This window comes from Rhinolophus hipposideros, assembly GCF_964194185.1.
Source record: "Rhinolophus hipposideros genome assembly, chromosome: 1".
Taxonomy (NCBI): Eukaryota; Metazoa; Chordata; class Mammalia; order Chiroptera; family Rhinolophidae; genus Rhinolophus; species Rhinolophus hipposideros.
The window spans coordinates 39,422,326-39,448,780 of NC_138047.1; the positions used below are offsets into that span (position 1 = coordinate 39,422,326).

At 38.5% G+C, this 26,455-nt stretch overlaps 1 protein-coding gene across 5 annotated transcripts in view; it reads left to right on the forward strand.

Annotated features, from left to right (window-relative positions):
* KIT (KIT proto-oncogene, receptor tyrosine kinase) overlaps positions 1 to 26,455 on the forward strand; it is a gene marked incomplete at its 5' end in the record, with an annotated part of 79,810 nt that overhangs the window by 21,078 nt on the left and 32,277 nt on the right. For 3 of the 5 annotated variants that reach the window (XM_081060557.1, XM_081060556.1, XM_081060558.1), the window contains 5 exons: positions 12,935 to 13,204; positions 16,063 to 16,344; positions 17,451 to 17,587; positions 21,661 to 21,832; positions 25,701 to 25,890. In XM_081060557.1, the coding sequence (XP_080916683.1) occupies positions 12,935 to 13,204; positions 16,063 to 16,344; positions 17,451 to 17,587; positions 21,661 to 21,832; positions 25,701 to 25,890 (1,051 nt within the window). Of the gene's footprint in view, positions 1 to 12,852; positions 13,205 to 16,062; positions 16,345 to 17,450; positions 17,588 to 21,660; positions 21,833 to 25,700; positions 25,891 to 26,455 lie in introns of those variants that run through there. The other 2 variants (XM_081060555.1, XM_081060554.1) reach the window with 1 other exon arrangement.

The following is a 26,455-nucleotide window of genomic DNA, read 5'->3' on the forward strand; positions in this document are numbered from 1 at the left end:
CATTTTCTCTGGCAACTGCCTCAGATAAAATCCCTTTTTGTATTATTATTAATACTTTTGATTTTACTTCCTTTGGTCTGAACCACCCTATAGCTATAAAATGACATTTTGAAAGTGGAAACAAGGGGAAAAAAAATGGCCTGTCTGCTCTGTATATGGAATGGAGGGGAAGGTGCAATTTCCCTTATCTGACAGGTCCATTAAAACCAGGATTTAGAGTATATTCTCTAGTAAAATGTATTGATTTACCCATTATGGTGAGAATTAGCTTAACTATCTGTTTAAGCCAAGTATAATTCCTAGCATTTTTCAGAGCTAGAAAATCAGAGAGGCCTTTCAGAAGTGTAGATCACATTTGAAGACAGGGTTTAAAAAAATGCCTCAGGCAAACAATCCAAATGTCAGGATGAATGGATAAACAAAAATGTGGTATATATACATACAACGGAATATTATTCAACTTTAAAGAGGAAATGCTGACACATGCCACAGCATAGATGATTCTTGGAAATCTTATTCTGAATAAACTAAGGGAGACACAAAAGGACAAATATTGTATGGTTCCACTTATACAAGATAGCTAAAGTAATCAAATTCAGAGACAGAAAGTAGAATGGTGGTTGCCAGGGGTTGGGGGTGGTGGCAGCGGTGGTGATAGAATAGGGAGTTATTGTTGAATAGGCATAGAGTTACACGTTGGGATGATAAGAAAGTTCTGGAAATGGATAGTGGTGATGGTTACACACCATTTATGAATGTACTTAATGCCACCAAACTGTACAATGAATACTGGTTAAAATGCCAGACTTTATGTTATGTATATTTTACCACCTGAAAAAAAATTAATGCCCAGTGGCATATATATTTGCATGTATGTGTGTGTAAATGTTGACCAGTCAGTCCCTAACTTTATTGGTGTTTCATCTGAGGTCATTAGAATGAGATGCTGTAGAATTAGAACTAGAGCTTATGGCTTCACTTGTTTTTACTTCTTAAAGTTTTCATTTGCTACTAGTACAACCTCATTTCCCCTCCCGAGCCTGGGAATGGGCATTTTGAGGAATTCTCCGTATCCTGGTAGGAGGCAATGGTAGGGTGATTACTATTGGAGTGTCCAGGACAAAGTTAGCGTGAAGGCAGTTTACGCCTGACAGGTCCTTCTGCAACGCCCTGTGAGGGTCTGGCTATATAGCTCTTGTCTTTGAGCATGCAGCCAGGAGGGTCTGCTTGGAGAGGTGGGGAGACATGCACATGCAGGGCCTTCCTCAGGGCTTGGTAGGTAAGGTAGGTGGGTCTCAGGGTAAAGCTGGCCTTTGACTAGCATGGATGGCCTTGCTCTTCTTGCCCCATTCCTTTTTACTTTGTTCTTCGGTCCTTCTGTACATTAAGGAAATTAATGTGAAAGAAGTCAAGAGCTTCCCCCCGCTACCCCACACTTCACAGACGGTGAGGGTCTTTTGGTGTTTATTGTTTATTTGAATTCAAATCCTTAGTGCTTCTTCTCTGGTTCAGATTTCAGTAAGTGCTTTCCAGAACTCAAAACACAGAAACCTACATATTTACAACAGGAGTTGTACTGGGTTATTGGGGAAAACCCACTGGAAGTGAGAAAGTTCCTCTTTTCTGCTGCAGGGATGGATCCTGATATATTGTGCTTGTCAAATCCAGACCTTATCTGACTCCCCAAAGACCGACTTCATAATGGCGGAGAAAGGTTTCCAGTTTGTACGTATCTTTGGCAGAGATCAAAAGGGGGAAGTCCCGCTTCCTCAAATATTGGGTTGTATTTTTTTTTTTTAGGATGAATGAGCAGGAAAATATTAAGTAGCCCCATGAAAGCCTTTGCTGCTTGTGATGTGTGCATATCTAGAAGAAATTTTGCAAAACAAGCTGAGAAGGGTCCTCCTTTCAGTAAGAGCCAGGGATCAAATTCCCTGTCTAGGCCCTATTATAATTCTATGTTCAAATAGTAGTTTAAAACCAAATAGGTGATTAGTTATATTTATTTCATAAGAGAAATAAATTCATTCTTGCCATAAATAGCTGAGTACCTCTTATGTCCAATCCCTGGAACTCTATAAGGGGCCTTTTTTATCCTGACCCTTTTGTGGCCTAAATATTTGATTAGAGATCCTAGGATCTTAGATCTTTTGATAGCTTTTGATAGCCTCTTTAGTTTTAGAGAAAGAGAAACGCAGGCCTAGGGAACCTAAGGGACTTGCCCACGATTTAGAATCCAGAACTTCTCTATGTCCCCATTGTTACATTTTTCCCCCCAACATCCTTCGCTCGCTGCTTAAGAGCAAAAACATGCAGTTATACATTTTATCTAAAACGTGCACCTATTAAATATCTTAGCAGACACCAAACAATCCCTAATTTTGTTTATCTCCTCCACCCTGAGTAAAGCTTTGACAGATGTCATATCTTTAAAAGGCATTTATTGGAAGCTTGAACTTGCCAAGTCCTCTTAGTAAGTTTCCTTAGAACTTTTAACATCTTCTTGATCTTGGGTGTCCTTTTCTAAAGGCAAAGCCTCCCGAGGGTGTCTTCTCTTACCACCAGATGGCATGCTTGTGAATCGGGCACCAGTGCGAGGAAGAGCTGAGCGAGTAGCTATAGTGAAGCTCCCAAGTTTGGGCAGTGTGGAGGGATCTGACTGGGGAAATGCTTTAGAGCAGGAGCAAGGTCTGTGTGACTCATCCAGGGATCACAGTAACAGCCCTAAAAGTGGAAAATGCAAATGTCACAGGAAAGGTCTGATCCTCACAGGTGATTTATTAGCACTGGGTTTGTCAATGTGGTTACTGCAGAAGGGAGAGGGGCAGAGTTGGCCCCCAGGAGGAAACCACTCAGTAGCAGAGGCAGGAAGGGCCCAAACCACAGGTGAATCCACCCAGGCTGAAAACCCCAGAAAGGTGAGCGGGCAAGAAGGTTGGAGTGGGTGTGACACAGCCTGACCCTGCCTCCACCCGAGAAGGGCACTTCCATTTATGGTGAGACATTCCTTTCTAGCACCAGAGCACCTGTGAACCACTCTTCCTTGGATATTCGTGGGAAATGTGGGCTCCTCTTTTGTGCCACTGGTCACTTCCTGAAAAGAGAAGGTCCGAAGAAAGAGGAGCTTACAAATGCTGTTTTTGCCCTGCCTTTGGTCCCTTTGAGCCCGAATGGGTTCATACACCTCATAGCCACATTCATTAGCCCCCAAAGTCAGGCTGCAGTAGCCTAGGAGCCTCTGCCAGGTCTGCTTAGCAGCGTTGTCTGCTGGTCACTTCTCTCTGTCCCTGCCTCCTATTCTTTCCTTTCTTATTGTTCTCCCAGGCTGCCTACCTCTGCCCAACTCTTGATCTGAGCCCGTGTGAGCACCCGTGTCTTCCATTCTGCCATGAGCCACTGCCTCCCCTGCTCACTGACTCCAAGAGTCCTCCTCCTCCCTCTGACTGGCCCCGAGCTTGCTGTCCCCCAAGAGCACAAGCTCCTCTTTTCCCACATCTCACGGCCGCAATGCCATCAGTTTCTGCTCTGTTTGGCATGGAGTGGGGCTGGGAGGTTGGTGATTTGCAACCAGGGTTGCAAATGGGTGATGTCAGGTACACGAGTCACTCCCTCCTCACTTTGTCAGCGGCCAGTCTCATGTGCTGAAGACGTTGGGGCTGGTTCTCTGTGCATTTCTGGGTCCCTACCTGCTGCCGCATCTGCAGAGATCGTATCGACCATCTGGAAGGCCCTTGGCACCATCTAGTCTGGGATTTCCTGGTTCTTCTTTACCGATCAAGTCCTTGCCGTCTCTACCCTGCTCCAGCCCCTTGGACCTTGTCATCTCCTTCTCTGCTCCTTTATTCTTTGTACTCCCTATTCCCTCCCTGGGGCCTTCATGGACACCCCTTGTCATCGTCTCCAGCCACGCGCTGTGTGCTGGTGAGTCTGCCTGTGGCCCCGACCTCCCCGACACACACATCTCCCTCCCTCCCCCAATGTTCAGGACTTTCCAGCTGCTGTCACTAGTCCAAATGCCTCTACATTAATTCTTCCTCCTTCAGCCTATTGGCATCCCACCTCCCCATCACAAAATAGGGATGTCTTCTCTCCTTTCTCTTACTTCTTCACTGTCCAGATCCAGCTTATCCGGGGCCCCTTACTCACCCAGGAAACACTTATCTCTTCCCTCGGTCCCCACCACATCTGGCTTATGCTGTCATCAGCTCCTGTCTGGATCTAGTTGTCCCAACTCTCTTGTCTCTAGTTCTGTTCTGTCAGTACTCTCCTTCACTGTTCCCAAAGGGGTCCCCCAAAACGCACATCCATAGCTCCCCATCGGGGTCGCCTCACCCTTTTAACCACGGCAGAGGAAGTGCTTCGATGGTCCTCAGTCCCTCTTTGGCGTCACACCTGGATGCTGTAGCAATGCTGAATGATACTGTGACTCCTCAGCGCGCACCTCACCAGTTCTGTGATATTTGCTCTTGCCCATCTACTAGACCTTCCCCACCCCCACCCTGCAGCTTCGCCAGGTCACACACATTCTTTAATGTAAGCTCTAGAGTTCTTTTTCTGTCCCCTCTTGTACGCCACGTCTGTTTCCCTTTTTGCCTACGCTTGCTTCATTGCGTGATAATTATCTGTGTGACTTTCTTCCCCACTGGGCTGGGAGGCCCTGCTCTGTATTCCTGATCCCCAGCTCTACCCGGGCCAAATAGTAGGAGCTCAGTTACCATTCCATCAATGAAGACATGTTTCAAAAGTGCCTGCTTTGTTACTGAGCCATTTCTTTGCCACTAATGACTAACACTCCAGTTTTTATTTCTCTGTCTTTTGGGTCCCTTCTGTCAATTAGTTCATAATCTTTAGACCAACATTGAAAGATGTTTAAGGAGCTGCTTTTTAAAAAAAACTATGCTGCAGTGAAGTCTTTGGTATGTTGTGGTCTTTAAACCGACTTTCAAATAGCTGACCATCCTACAATGGTACATTGCAATTGCTTAAAGCTGTGAACTGCCTCAAAAGTGAAACAGATTTTGTATAATCACTAAATATCCTGGACCTAAAGTAGTTCCAGGACCTGGAATACAGATAAAAAATGTCTTTCCTTTTTAAACGCTAAATACAAATTTGCATTGTACCAAGGAATTGTTTTTTCAGGCCCCAGACACAGAAGCATTGCAGTGGAAGACGTAACATTAAAAGACAATGAGGAAATCATGTTAATCACTTATTATTTACCTTATATCTAAATTTGAGTAGATTTTAACAATGAATTCTACCCAGATAAGTACTTGAATCTTTGTATTGCAAGGTTAAAGATATACCTCAACTCTGTCTTACTCAGAATCCTCTGGACATAGCAGAATTATGAATCCGAGTTCATGTGATCCATTTAAGACTGCTCTGAAACTTGTCCATGGAGGTGCTTTTAAAGGTTGGAGGTAGTAGGGATTTGGGTGGTACGTAGTTGTAAGGTAGTTCAATTTCTTTGAAAGCTCATGGTTTTTTTTCCTCCTGAAAAATGCATTTACTCTCTATTTCACATTCCATAAAAGAATATTTAAAACGATTTGTCACTGAGTAAAACTGACCTTTGAGAAGACTAGTTAGGAAACACCTAACTAGATCACAGAGGCATGATGTCCCAAATTATCTTCCCCTTTCCTGAATCCCACATTTCATATATGTAGTCATTCCTCCACAGTACACTTAGTAAGCATGTTCTGTGTTCCTGGGGTGCTGTGAGGCTTTGAGGCTCAAGATGGATGGATACAGACCTTGCTTTGGATTCTGAGAGCTTACAGTTTGGAGTTGTGGTGGGGTGTGGTCCTCCCAGGATGAGCTTTCCCTGAATCTCTGTACACCTTCACGCTCGGAGAACTTTGCCTTTGCCTCTCCCTTCTTTGATTACACATACGAACACAGTACAAGCAAACACACAAAGTCTTTCTGGCTCAGCTCTCACGGCCCCTCCCCCTGGAGCTCTTTATGGTCCTTTCAGGCAGAATAATAGCTACTTCCTTTGAGTCCTGGGACCTATTTTTCACCTTTCAGTATTTTTATTTCATTTGCATTGGATTTGTCTCTTATATAAGGCTGAGTCCTCCATCAGTATCTAGTGCACTACCATAGTGATAACGATGCAATAGATGCCAGTTGAAACAGAAGACTTTTTAATGGTTATGGTGGCATGGCCTCATTGCAGTAGAATGGGGGCAGGAGCCGTCCTGGGATCCTCCATTGCATGGCTGACTTCATTTTGTGGGTAATCCAGAGTAGATTTGCAGTCTCCCTGCCACTGGGCAGGAGCATTTTGAGTGGCTTTCACTGAGATCATACACCCCCCTCTCCCCAGCTTTATTCTATTTCCAGTATCATGTACTTGCTTTTAAAGCCTCATGAGTGTTGTGGGCAATTACCAGGATACTTCCATCTTGCTTTTCATCTAGTTTATTCCTGTGGGGATATAAAAGTATGTCAGAAACAGTAGGATATACAAATCATTAGCTTTTTTATTACAAATTGTGGTTAAACAGTATATGAACCCAAGAGGACTCGAACTACAATGGAGTTTTTAGCTTTGTCTTACTCAAAGTTCTTCTTGCCCTACTTCCCCATAACTATAGTAAGTTTTCTTCCTACTGGGTTTTCTATGTGGGTTTTCTTACCGGCCAGTATTTTGCCTGGTTCCTTGTGTTTGTCTCCAAAGAAGAAAAAGTTTTGAAATGACTTCCTTACTTTAAACCAAAGCTGTAAATCCAGTTTTTGCCTCTGTAGACATTTGTGAAGGGCGTGAAGACTGTGGGGCCGTTGAGATTCTAGATTGTAGTAACGCTTGACGTGGTGCAACCACCACTGCAGGTAATTGGGGAGCATCTCGTGCTCAAGCAGGTCTCTCCCATGTACACAGGTCTTTAAGACCCTTCTACAGTAGAAGTGCAGTCTGGACTCTTAGTTAGTCTTTTAATGGACAGATCACAACAAACACAGGGATACCTCAAACATTTTTGCTCACGAAAAAGAGAGATGGACAGTCGCATTCTTTTTGATGGAGAATCAGAACCTTTTCTTTGAGTTCTGGTTGACTTTGAACTTGCTTGGTTTGACTGATGGGAGTTCTCAGGGGAGTTCTGAGCTGCCGACCTCACCCTACACCACACCCCAAATGCAAGGTCTGCAATTTCTAATTTCAGGTTCCTTAAATGAAGTGCTTATGAAAAAAAACAGTGGGAATGCAGAATCTCCCCTTGTGTTTGTGAACTGGAGGCCCTCCCCCAATCCTGTAATGTTTTATCAACCTTTAATTAATGGTAGTCTTCTTTTTTTTCGTTGAGCCACCCCTTTCATGTATTTCTAAGTTATCAGAGAATCAATAGATTTCCCCTAATACACACACTCATATTTCATCAATTTTCATAACATGGATTTTATATATAATACAGTATCAAATCCAGCTTCTGTAAACCGATTTGAGAATCAAACATAATGACTCAGATGATGTGAGTAGAAAAGCAAAGATCTATGAGAGAAGAACCTACAAGCCTTGAGCACTCAGTCTCCTGGGTTGTAGGAGCCAGTAGAGTTTAAAACTTCTAGGTTATTCAGCCTAGAGGGTTGAAAGAGCTTCTGCTGGGGATGGGGGTGCCTAGTTAGCTCAATTGGTTAGAGCATGGTGCTACATAATAATACCAAGATTGCCAGTTCGATCCCCACATGGGCCACTGTGAGCTGTGCTCTCCTTAAAAAAAAAAAAAAAAGCTTCTGATAGGAATGCCTACTTTGTATAAGGTGCTAGAGATATGGGAATGAAGATGCTAGACATGCCTCCAGTTACAACTGTGTGGCGTTGTCAAAATAATGACAATTTTTTTAAATGACGTGATTTTAAAAAAAAGTTATGGGGCTCACAGAAGCTAATCCTGGGAATTAGAGTGGTCAGGTGAGAAAGAGCCAGGTTGGCTGAGAAAGTTTGAGCCTTGGGCCTCAAAGAATTGTTGATTTATTTTTTTTTAATTTTAGTTTTTTTATTATGAGGAAATACACATAATATAAAAAGTACCATTTTAAGTGTCCTATTCAGTGCCATTAAGTACATTCACAATGTTCTGCAACCATCAAAAAGAAGTTCATTTCTAGAACTTCTTTAGTCATCCCAAACAGAAACTCTGTACCCATTAAGCAATAACTCTTTAGTTCTTCTTTGCCCTAGCCCTCGGTAATTTCCACTTTATGAATTTACGTATACTAGGTACCTTATATAAGTGGAATCAAACAATATTTATCCTTTTGTGTCTGGTTTATTTCACTTAGCATAATGTTTGCAAAGTTCATTCACGTGTAGCTTATGTTGGAATTTCGTTCCTTTTTATGGCTGAATAATATTCTGGTATATGTATATACCCCGTATAGTTTATCCATTCGTCAATGGACACTTGCATTGTTTCCACCTTTTGGCTATTGTTTCCACTATTGGTGCATAAAGCTGCTATAAATATGAACATGGGTATACAAAATACATGTTTGTGTTGCTGCTTTCAATTCTCTTTGGGTAAGGTGGAATTTTATACTTCTGAAAGAGGTTATGGAGGGTATGTTGGCATTTATCTTGAACTCTTATTAAAAGTCTTGCATTATTGATGGTTCATAAGCGACGCTTTCTTCCCTTATTTATGCTCTTTGAATGCAAGGACTGTCTTCTGTTCAACACTTAGCAAGGTACCTGGGATAAATGCCAGGGGTACCAAAAAAAATGTATACAGGTGGACACTTTGCTCAAGCAGTAGTTCGCTGTAATCAGAAGTGTCTGGACACTGATGGTAACCATTTTGAGCACCTCTCGTAATTGCAGAAGTCAAATGTGACTTGTATTCATCTTTTGTTATCAGTATATATTGAGTATTACAATTTTAATACAGTTTTTTTTCTTAAAATGTGTATACATTTTTTTTTGGTACCCCCTGTATTTGCTGAATAGTTCCTGGAGTTCATAGCCAAGAACCATCATTGACTAAACTATTTGGTCCCCAAAATGGTGGGTTTTGTCATATATATATGCATATTATATATATATAAAATATATATTATATGTATATATTATATATATATATATATATTTGGAACATTAATTAACACGTGTTCAGGAAACAGAAAACAACTCTTAATATTAGCCTTACCAAACAGTTAGGGAAGTACATTTTCTAATGCAAAGAGTCCTGATGTAAATAAAATCCAATTCAATCAACATTTGTTGAGAATCTGCTATGTATCAGACACATTTGAAAATGTGTAATTTCAGAGCAGTTTCAAAGGTCAGTTGGAATACCTTACTGGTATTGAATTTTAAATATAATAAATATATGCATATGTGTACACATACCTTTTAACATGAATCTCTAGTCTTTTTTTTATTGTGAGAACATTAAAACAATATTCAACATAGTTTGGAATAAAGAGAATAATACACACAGTTCCTCTCTAATATAAACTCTATTTTCACTTTATAGTATGAGTTTGAGGGTTGAATTTATAAATAAAATAAAAACCCTGAATGTTTCTGGTGGTAATGATTTTTAAAATTTTTAAGAGGTTCTGTTTGTGGAATAACTGTGTCTAATAATTATTATGTGTTTTCTATACGCCCAACCACAGTTCTGAGTGCTTTACATAACAACCTTCTGAAATAGGTGATGTTAACCATCCCTATTTTACAGATGAGGAAACTGAGGCTGAGTTGACTAGTAACTTGCCTGTAGATTACACACTTACTAAGTGGCAGAGCCAGGATACAAATCTAGATAGTCTTAATCCAAGAGCCAAGTTCCTACCTACTATGCGTTACTGCTTCTCTGATATAGCATTTACTTCAAACTGCCCAGTTCTATGTTAAGTTCCTTGCATGTATTTACTGCATTGGATTCCCATAAGAACCCTATGAGATGAACGTATTTTTATCATCATTTTCCAGATGTGCAAAGTTGGACACAGAGAGGTCGAGTGGCCTCCCTTGAGTCACACAGCTAGGCCTTGCCTACATTGGCATGGTAGGTCTCTGGAAGTCAGCAATATTTCTTCTCCTAGATTGCAATATCTATATGCTGCATTAAGATCCACTCTTGAGAAAAATGAATTGATTGAAATATTGTAGTATAAATTCTTTACGAATTTTTGGATTGAATTTACTGTCAGTATCACTCATATTCCTTGGGAAGTTCTCCCATTTTTCCAGGGGATTAAATAATTGAAATAATAGTGTCTTATCTATTGCTGTGCCCATTTTCATTATTTAACATTCTGTATACCTTTCAAAATAATCCCAGTCACCTCATTTCCATATTCTGGCTGCTGCATTTAGATGCTGAGCCTACTGGGCACAAATAGTCTCGTCTATAGCACTTCTCATGTAGTTGGTGCTTAATAACTTTTCATAATTATAATTGACCTTATTGTTATCTTCTATCAATGAAGGCTGCCGCATATCTTCTGATCTGAGGTTTACTTTGCGTGACATGAAGAGACAATTGATGCCGTGGTTGAAAGGTGTCCAGATGAAATAAATATTTGTCTAGATAACAAACTAGAATTGAGACTGGTCATCTATATACACCCGCAGGGGACACTTGCAGCCCTTCTTTAGAGCATATTCGTTTGTCCGTTTCCACAGACTCTCTTCAAATGTCAGGAGGTTTCCTATTTTCTTTAACTTCTCACCTTGTTTGACTACAGATCTATTTCTCTGCCTTCTCCTGCCATAGCTCTCCAAGGAGAGAGGTCTGTACTTGCAAGCCTTTAACTTTGGAGCAAACAGAAATTCCCACTCAACTGAAATTGCACTCTTGGATTTCCTGTGGTCTCTCTGTAACCAAATTTGGGGACTTTTGTTCATTCCCTTGGATCTTACTCAGCACCTGCCTAGGACCCACTCACCTTCTCTTTGTAACCTGATCTGTTGTCCTCCTTGCATCTTTAGCCTCTCCTTTCCTTTCTGGTGGTGGTCTTGTTTTTTTTAAAGTCTCCCCTGACTCTATTCTACGCCTTCTTAACTGAAGAGCTCTCCAAGATCGGTAGTCAGTGTGTTCTTTTTTCCACAAACCCTTCCCCTTGATTATCTGACCCCAGTCTTTTTAACTTAACACATTATGGCTCTGCCTCCGCCATCTGAATTTCAGGTGGCAAGGTGAGAAGTCCATCTACTGCCTCTCAGGTCCCAGTTTTTTTCTGAACATGTGTTCATTCCTCCCCGCCCCCAACCATCCTGAACATGCAGTTTCCTGGTATGATTTCCTCTTACTGCTTTTGCCTCCCACCGGCCCCTTTCTCTACCTGGTTTGATGGCTTTTACTCCTCCTTCAGCTCAAGTCGGTTCTTGTCTCCAACCTTGCTTGTGTGTGGAGGGGGCACACATGCAATGCACATGAGCCATTTCTTCCAGGAACCTGCAAAAGTGATTGAAAGTCCCCCAGGGAATTCTATTTTCCTCTTGCCCCAGCCCACCTCTGCCTGGGTCCTTTTCTTCTCTGTTCTTTACCTAGATCATTCATGAGTCAACCTTTTATATTTTTTTATTACACTAACCTCTCACATTACTGTGTTTTTCCTCTGACATTATATTGCATCGTCCTCTTTAATCTCAAATCCTTATTCTAGTTCTTATTGCTTTTGCTTCCCTGAGGACGGAAGCTTTTCACCGAGCTCCTTGAATCTAGCTGATGATTGGTATGTCATTGTGGCATGTCACTTTCCTACTGACTCTACATGGTCTCTGTGGTACATTCCATGTAATTATACCAGATGTGCAGGGCTCTGGATGATCTGGTTTCATCCTGCTTTGCCTCCTTAGTCTTACCTCTCACGGTCTCCACAAGGGAACCTTATTTCCATCCAGGATGGTTTCTTCAAAGCTTTCAACGCCTTGAGTACCACCTCTGTTCTCATTCTCTCTTCTCTTCTGCCTCTTCTGATATTGTCCAGATCCAGCCCATCTCTAACTTTTTCTTCGGCTTAAACCTAGATCTTGTAGTTATTTTCCACTGATTCCAACACTTCGGCAGTGTGGTTTTGAAGCTCTGGAGTAAGGCTCATGTGTGAGTACCGTGTGTCATACATGGACACTCCCCTAGCACCTTCAATGATGCTTTCACAGGTCATAAGGAAGGTCCTAATTAACAAACAGACGTTTGCGTTCATGCAGTAGATACCTGAGTGAATGAGCGAATTGGGTGCTGTGGATTTTCTGAGGTTCAAGTTTCATATTCAGAGCCTGAAGTTTGCGTCTTTAAACTGGTTTCCTGCCTAGGAAACCTGTCTGCATTACGCTGCTCAGGCTGCAACCCAACATATGCCATGAAATATCTTGTGGTCTGATCTTTAAAATGCAATTTTCATTTTCTGTCTCATTGTTTGAAACTCATAAATACTTCTCCTTTTGATGAATATCACTATATAAAGAGAACTGCATAGAAATAACTGAATTCACAAAGCTTTAAGAAAAAGCCAAGCTATGTCATGGTCATGTACATGTTGCCAAAAGAGTGACAGTCCAAGAGTTGTTCTTTGTTTTGGTGGTTGTTTTTTTGTGCGTGTGTGTAAAATTTTGCTTTTGTTGTTTGTAAGCCAGGTGTCAGCATATAAGTACTGTTGCAATGTCCCATGTTCAGAAAGGAAACTTGACCCAGCTGTATGTTTAACCCAGAGAAGACCATGGCATCCAGCAGAATTGGCTTGCACACCAAGTTTGACCCTCAGGATTAATTGAGGGTTGCAGAAAATAACTTAATTTTGTAGATGAACGTAAGAAACTTTAAACAGAACTCTTTCTAACTATAAATAGCAGGCGGCTTTGTCCTATTTTTATTGTAGAGTACACAGACGATGGAAATCAATATTGGAATAGAGGCTTTATTTCGCCAAGGAAAAAGATCATACTCAACACGATTCTCATTTTTCTTGGCAGGCTCTTCTCAACCATCTGTGAGTCCAGGGGAACTGTCTCCACCGTCCATCGAGCCAGCAAAATCAGAGTTAATAGTCAGTGTTGGCGACGAGATTAGGCTGTTATGCACCGATCCAGGATTTGTCAAATGGACTTTTGAGACCCTGGGTCAATTGAGTGAGAAAACGCACAATGAATGGATCCTAGAGAAAGCAGAGGCCACCAATACAGGCAATTACACGTGCACCAATAAGGGCGGCTTAAGCAGTTCCATTTACGTGTTTGTTAGAGGTAAAATGTTCACTTTCTTTGATGCTGTGCATTAGAGAACTTAATATCGTGTTCTTATTTATGGGTGATGTATAGATGACTAAGCCATAGATAAAATATTACTGGCTGGGTCTAGAAAGCCTAAAACAAAATTTTCTTTGTTAGTTTCTCCATCTTTTGATACATAGTGGCTTTGGGTATGATTCTAGCTGAAGGTCTGCAAGGCTGTGACATGGTTCCTAATGAGATTACAATATCGTTTGTCCATTTGTCCTGGTGCTGAGTAAACCCTGAGAATAAATTAGGTCCTTCGGGAAGGTTGCATTTTAATGCCTTGAGATCTCAGATACTCCCACTCAGTAAAAATGCTTCAGGGAGCTGGCGGTCTCTAAAGACCCAGACAGACCAACACTTCAAAAGAATTGACCCACTTTTAGGGAGTAAACTCAGAAAAATGACTCAGTCAGCAAAGTGTCCTGTGTCCTTCCTAGGTTCTTGATAGATGTCAGTTGGTTCATTTAAAAAATTGTGACCTCTTAGAAACATGTGACTTCTTAGGAAAATATGATACTTGAATTGCTAGACCTCATTTCCTATGATAAATTCAGTGATTCATCTGTCTTTGTCAAGAGGAGGTTTGCTGGGCCAGGGTTGGGTGGGGTTGGGGAGGTGTACCTTTTTGTTGATGTAAAAACTGAAGTACTTGATGCTTAAGAGAGACATTGCCAGGTTATACCATGTTTCCCTGAAAATAAGACCTCGCCGGACCATCAGATCTAATGCATCTTTTGGAGCAAAAATTAATATAAGACCTGGTCTTATTTTACCCGGTCTTATATAAGATCTGGTCTTATATAACGTCACATCACATCACAACACAACACAACACAACATAACATATAATACTGGATCTTATATTAATTTTTGCTACAAAAGATGCATTAGAACTGATGGTCCGGCTAGGTCTTGTTTTCAGAGAAACACGGTACGAGAAGTAGAGGCCCAGTTCTAGTCCTGTGTTTATACCTTGACTGGGGCTATCATTGAAACAGGCCTGACACAGGGGCCTCATCCATGGTATTGTGGAAGAATAATGAAGAAATTTATCCCAACTTGTAGATCTGAGCAACCTCAAGAGTCTCGGTTCCTTAATGCAACATTTGGATAAGATCATCTGCTTTGTCTTCTCTACGTAATTGTTATTAGGAAGACAGAATTGTGCAAATCCCAGCACTGTAAGGGTTAATAAAGTTGACTCACATGTTCTCTATAATGGTTGCCATGAAATTGACTCTGCCTCTCCTTAGTTTGTCCGTGGTCCTTTCCTAGTGTGGTAGTAGAAAGAGATAAACATTGCTAGGCCACAGCTTAGCTTCTGGGCATGGTTCCATAATTGTTGAACCAACCTGTGGGTGGTTCTTTGACATTCAAAGGTACTCTGTAATTTCCAGGTGGTAATAGTATCAGTGGGTTTATTGATAGGATGGGTAGAAGACTGATTAAATGAGGAAAACTGCTCAATGAGTCAAATCAGTCTCATAGAACTCACTCATTTTCTTTATAGGGAAGTCATCCTCAGTAACTTAGAACTATACTTCATTATTATTGATTTAAGATGGTGGATACTTACATAATCTATGTTACAGCAATGAAGGAAATTGGTACATTGTTGTAGGAGACAGACTTAAGCAACTGAGAAAGAGTAGATGGAAAAATAACCAACTCTGGCCTTGGACCATAGTTCAGCCATCATGAAGTAATTTATTCACAGAATGAATACAAGGCTGGCAGGTGCATGATTCATTTTGGAAAACTGTTTTTCAAAATTGGTCAAAATTAAGTGGTAAGAAGTATATGTCGATTATATTAAATTGATTTTTGTGGAACACCTAATTTCCAGATGGAAAGGAAAATTAAAATTTTTTTTCAGATGTAACCTGTTTGCCCAACTATGTATCTGTGTTATCTTTACACAGCAGAGGGTAGCAGCATATTGTGTATACAGAATGAGGTTTGTCTTTGCTTATATGGGGTCCCAGTCTGCCTGAGGCTTTCCCAGTAGGCCCCTGGCATCCTGGCATAATTATTAATAGCACCCCCTTTCACTCACAAGGGTCCTGGTGTAGATGAGAAAGTATTTGCCACAGCATTCCTGAAACTCATAAGCTCTTCTTGTGCATTTGAAATTGTTTGACTTATATTTAAACATAACTTTCAAAGAATTCGAGTAGAGTAAGGCCCACACGTTATTTGTACTGAGTGCCCTGCTGATAGTGTTCTAGATTCAATTCAGAAGCTGAAAGATCCTGGAGACTGGGAACTCTGGAAACGTCCCACCCAGAGGGGTAAGCGGAAGAACACCTTCCCCTGACCCTAATAGATATCATCAGATGGCTTATTCTTGGCCCTTGGCTCCTTGAAATATTACCTATTGCAGAAAATGAGTCGTGGTTGTAATAAAATATTCTCAGTTTTAAGAGCTCAATTATGGTGTCAGTCAGACCAGGGTTTGAGTTCTGCCCAGCCATATCTGGGCCACGCCACTTTAGGAGAGTCACTTAGCTGAGACTTTAGTTTCTTCATCTATAAAATGGGGATAATGATAGTGGCCATCACATAGGGGTGTTTTGAGGGGCAAATGAAATAAAGGGTATAATGAATCAAGCTGAGTGCCTGACACGTGGAACATGTTTAATAAATGTTAACTCTTACATGTTAATATTATTTGGATAAATTCTACCTTTGCTTGCAAAGAAAAAAAGTCAACATCCAGTGATTCAACTGGGAATTGTCATGAAAGGTAACATTTTCGATCTTTTAAAACTGTTTTCAGTGCCTGTGACCAACCATTCAAACTGCTGATTTTTAATATGCTCTAGATCCTGCAAAGCTTTTTCTTATTGACCTTCCCTTGTATGGGAAAGAAGGCAATGATACGCTGGTCCGCTGCCCACTGACCGACCCAGACGTGACTGATTACTCCCTCACGGGGTGCGAGGGGAAACCTCTTCCCAAGGACTTGACCTTTGTGGCGGATCCCAAGGCCGGCATCACGATCAGAAATGTGAAGCGGGAGTATCATCGCCTCTGTTTGCACTGCTCTGCATACAAGAAGGGCAAGTCAGTGCTGTCAAAGAAATTCACCCTGAAAGTGAGGGCAGGTATGGGCCCTTTCTTACTTTCTTCTGGGAGTTGGAGCATCTATTGATCTAACGACAACTTCTGTCTTCTCACTGGTCCACCTTAAGATAGTCAATCAGGCAGCAGGCTCCTCAGGACACCCCCCACACCCCCACCTCTCCCAGCTTCAAAACAATGTCGGTTGCTTGTGAATTCTTTATTTCACAGTCTCAACCCCATGGGACCAGCCCATGACTACCTCCAGCTGGGTGTGTCTGCCATAGATTATCATTTAGACTGGACTGGGGACAGTGATTAAACCTACTGACTCTAGGACACCCCGAAGTTTCATAAAAATTGCACTAAGTGTTCCTTCCAGGAGAAACCCGTTGAGAAGCTGTAGTTACACTGTTTGAAAAGATTAGCATACAGATTATTCACTTCTTGATGTACTATTGATCTATGAGTCGGTGTTCTCCTCAAGCTATTTTAGCACATTCTCCAACTAGTCACAATCTGAGGAGGAAAGTACCAACTGACTGTGGACCTTATTATTGTGGCATTCTATTTTGGTAGCAGGAAGATATGTAGATTTTGTAGCTCAGAGATCATCTCATTCCATCCCAGTTGGCATTCAGCTAGTGAAGAGCTTTTATTAAGGCTTTTGAAAAGTATGCTCATTGCAATTAAGGAAAATTTGATTACTGAAGGCCTGGGATTTTGAGAAACAAGGAAGATACTATTTTTACAGCGCCTGGACAAGATGATTGTTTGGTAAAAAGAATATAGTTAGTTGTAGATCACATCCTCATGAAACCAAGGTTATGAGAGGTAAAGATTAATGCCACTTCACTACGTATGCCAGGGCTTCTGCCTGTTTTTGAAGCAGCATTGTCTGGGAGCACTGTAATCTAAAGAGGACATTCCTGTGTTTTTCACTCAGTATTAATGAATTTACTTGAAGAATGCATGATTTAATTGCTGATGTCTTCAGATATGTAATACAGATCAGTTAGTGTCATACTTTATATTTTACTTCAAAGATGACAAAATAAGCTGTGTGCACATTTGAGGAAAAAATGGTAAGTTAAAATGTTGTGCTATAATAGAACAAATTATTTGAGGGCCACCTTTCTTTTTATTCTAGCCATCAGAGCTGTACCAGTTGTGTCTGTGTCCAAAGCAAACTATCTTCTTAGAGAAGGGGAGGAATTTACAGTGACATGCTTGATAAAAGATGTATCTAGTTCCGTGTACTCAATGTGGATAAAGGAAAACAGCCAGGTAAGTGAATTGTTTCTTTCATTTTTCTCCATGTATTGTTCTCTCTATGTGAGAGATTTGCAGGTTTTTTTTTTTTTTTTTTTTTTTTTAAGTCTATTAATTGTCCTGGGGGGATGGCTCAGCTGGTGTGTCTGTCTGAGGTGGAACTGTCTGGGAGTGTGTCGAGATGCATATTTTCCCCTTTCATAGCACCATATGTACACGGGTACACTCACTATTGGTAACAAGCAAATGTCATTTTGTAAATTTATTTTGAGAAAATCGAAGAGAGAACTCTGGACTCAAGTCATCACTTCATGCTGTTAGTTTTGAATGACTTTAGTAGGAAAATTAAAAAAAACACATACAAAAAACAAGTAACGGTTAACTTCATAAATATCTTGGTTTTTTTTTAAGCTATTATCAGTACTCTTCAGGCCAGGTTAAGAGTTGGGAAGAGTTGGGAAGAGTTGCCAATTTTTTCCTTCCATATTTAAAAAGAATAAATGGTCTTAGATATTAACCAGCAATTTCTTCCCTCCCCCACAAAGTGGCCTTTCCATTTGAAAAGGGGTTTTCTTTTTGTATGGATCTGATTTCCTCCTTGGAGACTGGTTACCTGAGATCAAGTTGCTAATGGTTTTCTATTTGTTTTAGTGGCCGTTAATAAAATGGTTATCTTTAATCCAAAACATTTGGACACGTTTAGGTTCTCATTCGTTTAACAAAGGCATATTGAATGTCTACTATACGTCAGATTACTATGTTAGGCGTATCTTAAAAAATAAATTTTTAGCCAGTTATAGTTGAAGGGTTTTTTTCTCTTTACTCTTAATAATAGCCAAGGTCTTTAAAATGTCCAATTTCCCTAATATGTTGCTTTAAAATTTCCATTGACTGAATTTTCAATAATTTTTGTATGAATAATCTAGGCCATCTAGTTAATAAGCTATCAAATGGTGATTTTTCTTCAGTACACATGTGTGCATTACATTGGAACAAAGAAATGCTATATTTTTCTCTCCTCTTTTTCCTCCTCATGCCCTATATTCAACAATGGCAACTTCATGCTTGTTTAAAGAATTCTTTGCTAAACAAGTAACCATGGTGATTAGCATAATGCAAAGCATTATGATGGTATTCATATAATCCTGTGATGGATGATACCTTGCTAAATGAAGCCTGCCTTTGGTTGGGAGAATGGATTGTCCTGTAGACTTGTTTTTGCAAACCAATGGCTCAGAGAAATAAGTTTTAGTTTCCATATCATATAATTTAATAGTAAACAAAAGCTTATATATGGATTTTTGACTAACCTTACAGGACACAATCCCATACTAACTGACTTTCTGTAATCCTTAATTTCAGATGAGAGAACAGTTTAGACGGTTTGTGTATTTGAGCCTCTATATAACTTGAAAATTAGCCTTTTTGAGATGAGAAATTAAATTGCCCCAGGCAGTTTTGTTCTGAACCATTTCCCCCAGGAGGCCCTGCATGCCATTCCCAATTAATCCACTGGCACTGGTAGATAAGCCTTCAGTGTGGGGAGCTCTTTGGGGAAATCCCCATGTGCACCTCCAAGGGTTAAGGAAAACCAAATCACGTGCAAACAATATGTAATGTGTGACTTCCAGATGGGGCTTATGGCTCTGTGCCAAGGTTCATCCATGAATCTTTTATTGCTATCCTTTGGCTTAATTTGGAATACTTAGCACTATTCCATTATCAAATTATCTTAAAAATCCATAGTTGATTCTGACCATTTAGAATAAGTTTAACTCACAATGAAATTTAGGATAAACTGACTGTTTTAGAGTTTGCAATTGCTAGTTTTAAAACATAAGGGAGTCTTGGAGTTTATTCAATACTTGTGAATCTTGGTTAGTGTTTCTAATGCTTTTAAACCTTCACATTTTACTTGCTTTTGATTATGACCTTTGACACTATTCTAAATTATTGTCTTTGGGTTTAGGTGTTGATATTGCATCATTAATGACCAAGCTATTCCTTCCACTGACATTTCAGTGTGCCTGTTTAGCTCCCTATTGTAGACTCTTGGGCTTTTGCAAGAACTAGAAGAGAGATACCTTAGATATAGACTATGGTATGTTATCTGTCCACTGTCAGCCTGCCTTTGCAGAGGAAAAGTCTGTGCCATGATGGCCTGGGAAAAGCTATAGAAACTGTCATTTCACCTCGCTATTGCATTTTCTTAACAATTGATCTTAGGCAGTGAAATAGCAGATGTCTATCAATTATTAGAAGAATCTTTTAGAAGGGTATCTTTAAATCTACATAGTGCTCCAAACTGGAGAGGCCTTTGAAGGTCTTTGTTCTCTCATTGCCTTTTAGAAGCAAAAGATTAGGGGTACTCTTGACTTGCCCAAGATCTCACAGTTAACAGAGAGCAGGTTTCTCTTCTTTTTATTTTGAAACGTTTAACTTTGGCAGTTAGCTTTTATTTTTAATGTAAAAATTTTCCAAAAATATAACAACATGAGAAAAAAGAAATAGATATAATCCCACCATTGTATATAGCAGTACTGTGCAATGGAAATAAAATACGAGCCTCCTGTTTTAATTTTAAATTTTCTAAGAGGCACATGACAAAGAGTAAAAAAAGGAAAATTTATTTTAATAGTATATTTTAGTTGACCCAATATATCAAAAATATTATTTTATCATGTAGCTGGCATAAAATTATTAATGGGATATTTTACATTATTTTTTTTCATATTAAGTCTTAAAATTTGGGACGTATTTTATATTTTTGACACAATTCAATTGGGAGTATTGCATTTCAAGTGCTCAGTAGTCATATGTGGCTTAGTCCTTATAAATGCTATATTGCCTGCATTTTTTTTCATATATTTTATCCTTTGTCCCCATGCTGCAGTTTTAAGTTATACGCAATTTATCCTTTTTAAATAGTTTGAACATTTTCTGTTTTCACATATTTCTTATTTTGATACCTGATATACATTTCAGTCATCTCCAAGCTTTCACTGCAGTAAACATCCTAGAGCTTTTGTTTTTTGTTGAGTTATTTCCTTGATGTAAATTTGCTGGAGTTGATCAGGGGTATGAACATACTGCCAAGTTGCTTTCCAGAAGGGTTGTTGTGATTTACGAAACTGTCAGAATGGTCTCACGCTAATAAGTGCACCGTGGCCTGGCCGACGAATCATCCTTGATCTTGGCCCATGTCAACATAAGATCCTGTTTACTTTCCTTTTTAAGTTACTTTGCCCTTCATTGTAATATAAATTTGTCACATTTCAGAAGATTTGGAAGATGTAGAAACCTATATGCTACTCCTTTTAATTTTTTCAGAGAGTGGCTATAGTTTATATTATGTGTTTTTTTTTCCCATGACATTTTCCATACAAGAAACCTCTCCATGTCTTTCTGCAGACAAATAAGTGAGATGGTGATATCACAAGAGTAGATTCACAATCTTTTCTCTTTAGCTCCTGCTTAAATAATTTGGGCTTGTTTTTATATGTATTATATATCTTGGAACTCCCTTTAATAGTTGCCAAACTTCTGCTGGATAAAAACTTTAGGATGAATTTCCAAGTTAGTTTTAGAATAACTTGTGATTCTCTTTTTATTCATAAAATAATATACATGTTAATAAAATAGAACATTATTATTAGCAATGTGTTTCTTTCAATCACTGGGATATAGAATAGAAAAAATATATAACAAAATAAGATATGACATAAGTATGCTGACTCATTATAAAATATCAGTATTCTGTAATATTTCTTATATAGTGACTTTTAAAATTTGGTACTTAAAAATATTAGCACTGCAGAGAATTTGGAATTATGTATGCTGTAGTTATTAAGAAATGAATTTTCATGTTTTTTCTAATCATTAATAATGACTATCTTTCAATATAATCCTGTAATACTATGAAGTGTTCCAATGACAGACTTGTCATGATGCTTTATTATTCTTAAGTAGTGTATAATGAATGCTAATATGGAGAAGTTAATTGCTGCTATTTTTAATTTATCCAGGAAAGATCCTGAATATAAATTTTATGGTAATCTTTGGTTTTTTTCTCTCCTTCCTGAAACCAGCCGACTAACGCACAGGTAATGAGTAATAGCCGGCATCAAGGTGACTTCAGTTTTGTACGTCAGGAAAGGTTGACTATCAGCTCAGCAAGAGTTAATGATTCTGGAGTGTTCACGTGTTATGCCAATAATACTTTTGGATCAGCAAATGTCACAACAACCTTGGAAGTAGTAGGTAAATCTCTCTATGGGAATGTGTAAATTACTGGCAGTAGTGAAAGAAGAAATTACTAGATAGTTTCCTTTTTATGTAAATGGAATGTTGAACAGAATTTTAGAAATTTTTATTATCACTGAATGAATGAATGAAAATTATCATTGTAGCCTTTTCCAGTTATAGCACAAAAGCAAATTCTACCAATTTAATAGAGGGAAGTGGAAAGCTGTAATTGAAGTTGTTCAAACCTTTCGTTCTCTGTGCTACTCACCCTCCCCTCCCCACCAAACAAATAAGATGTAAGTTGAGCTTTTTAAAAAATTCTAGTTCTGACTAAGTGACGTGAGTTTGAAAATGGATGTAGAATTTCTCTATTGAGGAGCGCAAATGCTTAGAGCTTAAAGTAATTCTCTGAATCTTTAGGTGGGGCTCCTCAGTCTTTTGATGTGTTGTTGTAGCTCTCATGGTTCTTGCTGTGTAGCAGGAAGGGATGAATTGGGCTTCTCCTCCCCACCCCATTGCACCTTATCGTCCATCCTTACTGGCTATAGCAGGAACCTTCAGGAAGGGGGTCTACAGGGACTGGGTCACTGGTTCTACAGAGCATAAACTGGAACATGGTCCTTGTGCCCTTAACCCCATCATATGTAGTATACACAATACATGGGTTTAGCCTTTTCTTCCCTACTCTAGAAATTTCCCTAAATATTTATTTTCCAAGCATCTACTTAAAGAGAAAAGTGTTGTGAAGTACCTGATGTTGTTGACTTACAGAAAACAATAATTTTAAATTACTTCATTTATACATTTTCTTTTTTTGTCTTTTGAGTATTGTGTGAATTTAATCTGTTTTCTTGTCTTTTTAAAGCAACCATATTCTTAATGTTTGACTTTGATTAAGTACATGTAGGGTGGAGAAATTCTTCATCATGAGCAGTAATAAAATGCCATATTTGTTTTCATTGCTCTCTTTTCCCCCATATCTCTTCAGTAATTTTTGTAGCAATGTTAGAGGTCTGATTTATCCCACAATAATTTCATATAATTTTGGTATTTCTGCCCATGTTGTAATGGAAAGTATCTCACCAGACTGAACATGAAAAAGACACCTTATTTGCAATTATAGAGTCAACACAGAGAAAGAGTACAACTCTGTCCCTAAACGTGATTGTGAACCGTTTATTAATTTGAATAGATGGCTATGCTTTTAAAATATTAAACTCCATAAGTGCTAATTTGCTAAGTTGATTAGGGAGCATGTTGATATATCAGCTTCAGCTCCGGAAATCAATTAGTAAGGATGTTTTGAGCATATTGTTGTATGTAATCAGATTTTAAAAATCCACTCATCTATTTCCAAGAATATAACAGTATAACTGGAAAGACTTGTGGCCAAGAAACCTGAATCTGGTTTTGGATTGTTTTGAGAGTGTGTTGTGATGGGACAACAACAGGAAGGGACAAAGAGAAAGGTTTTCTCTAGGGGCTGGGAGTAAGATCTGGATAAAGTGTGGAGTAATAGAGAGAACAAGGCTTTAGGATGGCCCGACCTGGTTTTGAGTTGGGGCTGTGCCACCTGGCTTTCTAATGTACCCTGCTTTAACTCTGCCTGCATTTTCTCTTCTGAGCAACACAGTCTATAACTCCCAAGGCTGTGGGAAGGAGAAAAGGCAGTAAATTTTATATAAGTGCCTGGCATAGTGTTTGTACTTGATTAAATATTAGTGCATAACCAATTTCTTAATGCAGAAGTACTTGAAAAAAAATCATACTTTATATTATAACAACCCAGATGGAGTTCTTTGATTCTGGTAGTTTTTATACTTCATGAATTTGAAGCTCCATTCCACTATAGGACATAAAACTATATTGAGCAAACTGGACTATAGCAAACTCAGAGGGAACTTAAGACAAATATTTTATATAATAGTGATTGTGAGAGAAGTAATTCCATGCAATATTTTCGATTGTGTGGTTTGAATTTATAACCTTGAAAACCTGAAAATTTAATGTAGCATTCAGGTGAAACATTTATTTCCTCAAAATTAACCTAAATTAGCTTAAATAATGGCAGGGGTTATCATTTATGATTCAGGTATTAGAATAAGGTGGTGGTTTTTCTAATTTTCATTTGCGTGGTTTTCCAGTCTCATTTGAAAAATCCTTTTTCAATTGGTACAAAGGGAGTTGGACTCCATTTTTTGTTCTGAATCTATAGGAAACTTAAAGGGCAGTAAATACTGTCATGACAACATCATGTGGGACTTCAGTATATTTAACCAAATAGCACTAGAAATAATAATTTTAAATTTCAAAAATTTTTTTTTATTTGAAAAACTAGAAAAATAAAATTAAAACTCTTTCATAATCCCACTAACATGACATAACCATTTTAAAGATTTTGTATATTATTTATAGTTTTGAATGCAACAGGGTTTTAATTATACATACAATTTCCTTCTCTCTCTGTCTCTCTCTCTGAAAGTATGTAGAGACTCTAGGGTATACTATAGTAAGAACAGGTCAGCCTTGGCTTCTCATACACCTGTATTAAAATCTAGGCTCTGCCATGGGGTAGCCATGTGTATGGCTTTCTAGGACTTTTCTTTTTTCATTTATAAATTTGGAGTTATAAGCTTTCTATTTCAGAATTGTTATAAGATTAAATATTTGTCATAATTATTAAATAAAATGTATGCTAAAGTACTTAGGGCACTTCTTGCCACTTAGTAAGTATTCCATAAATGGTGGCTCTAAAAATAATGTTGGCACTTATGTTCTTTTTCAAGATATTTTAATATTATTATTATTATATAATCATTTCTAAGGGCTTCTTTATTTAACCAGTTTCTCATTTTTTAAATATTATAACTAGTGTAAATAGCACTTTCGTATGTAGCTCTCCACCTCACTCAAATGGAAATTACAGGATTTAAATTGAAGAACAATTTTTAAAAATCTACATTATTAGATGCTTTCTAAGAGTTGTGCCAATTTACAATGTGTCATTCAGTGTGACACTTTGCTACACTTGCAAAATTATTGGATTTATTTCAAATTAGTTTTGCTATTTTTCCAAAGGATAGTATACTTTATTTTTGAAACAGCTTTATTGAAGTATTTATATTTTTAAATAGTGAAAAGTGTTCCCTTATTTTAATTACTAGTTTAAATACTTTCCTTCTATATTTTTATGTCCTCTTTTCCTGTTACCTTAATTAATTTTACTATACAGTCATTTTAAAATGTTTATGCATTCAGATTTGTATTTTATGATTTATTTTCTTCTGTTGCTTCTAAAAAAGACTAAAACTCTGCCCCCTTTATAGAAGGTTTATAGGAGTTGGTTCCTTGTTTAGTTAAAGATATTGTTTGATTGTTAAAATACTGTCCTTCATTTACCTCTGATATATTAATATAATATGAGAAGACCCAAATTTACTTAAAATACTAAAAAACATTCAACATTTTTATTGAACGTCAAAGGCTTTCTTTCCCTTTGTGATTTATGACACCTTCTTATCACATATACACTTATGTTGAGTCTGGGTATGTGCTAACTAATTAGTCCAAATAGTTTTTAACCTAATAAACATCAAGACTAGTACTTATAGAAGTCTTACAAGATGGTGATAGATCTTTAAGAGACTTTTTTAAGAAACAGAGATGGGAGAATAAACATTTCATGTGTGTGTCCTTTCTCATATTATGACAGTGATTCTAGAAGAGAAAAATAAAATGTCAAATGGCGAGTTTAAATTCTCTTGTTATTGCCAAGTCATACTGGAAATCAATCAATCACCTTTGTAATCCAAAGATGAAGTTGTGTTTTTTGCTGGGTAGCTGTGGACAATAGTTTCTTTCTGTTTAATTCTGTTGTGATTAGATAAAGGATTCATTAATATCTTCCCTATGGCGAATACTACAATATTTGTAAATGATGGAGAAAATGTAGAGTTGATCGTTGAATACGAGGCATATCCGAAACCTGATCACCAACAGTGGATATATATGAACAAAACCTTCACTGATAAATGGGAAAATTATCCCAAGTCTGAGAATGAAAGTAATATCAGGTAAGAGACAAGTCTTGCTCTAAGGATTACACCTTTTCCTCATCTTACACCTGGCTTACCAGGTCCTATTTCTGTGACCTATAAATGTCTGAGAGGATACCTGGCATAGAAGGAAGTTTGGGGTCGCTTCCTGAGTCTTCTTCTCAATATTTCCTTTTGCTGTGTGTTTCAGGCACCCCAAAAAAGTCAGTGCCTCAGTTTTCTCATTTGTAAGATGGAGGATAGTTCTTTCCAGAGTTCTGAGGGTGCTTCAAAAGCAATCACTGGCATATACTAGAGACACATTAAATAATTCTCTTCAGAGAAAGAGGAAAGGTAGTGTACTGAATCATTTTTTTTTAATTGTAAGAAAACTGAGAATCATTAAGTAGCTTTGGGCCAGACAGTGAACCTGAGCTCTTTTACATTAGACCTCTCATTTGATCTTCAAAACATTTACAACAAAAAATAGTAGCAATAATAATACTATGTATAAGCTGTGTGCATTTTTTTCCTGCCTTGTGCTGTTCTTAAGTACCCTTTGTGTATTAATTCAATTTTAGTCCTCACAAACTCTATGAGTAGG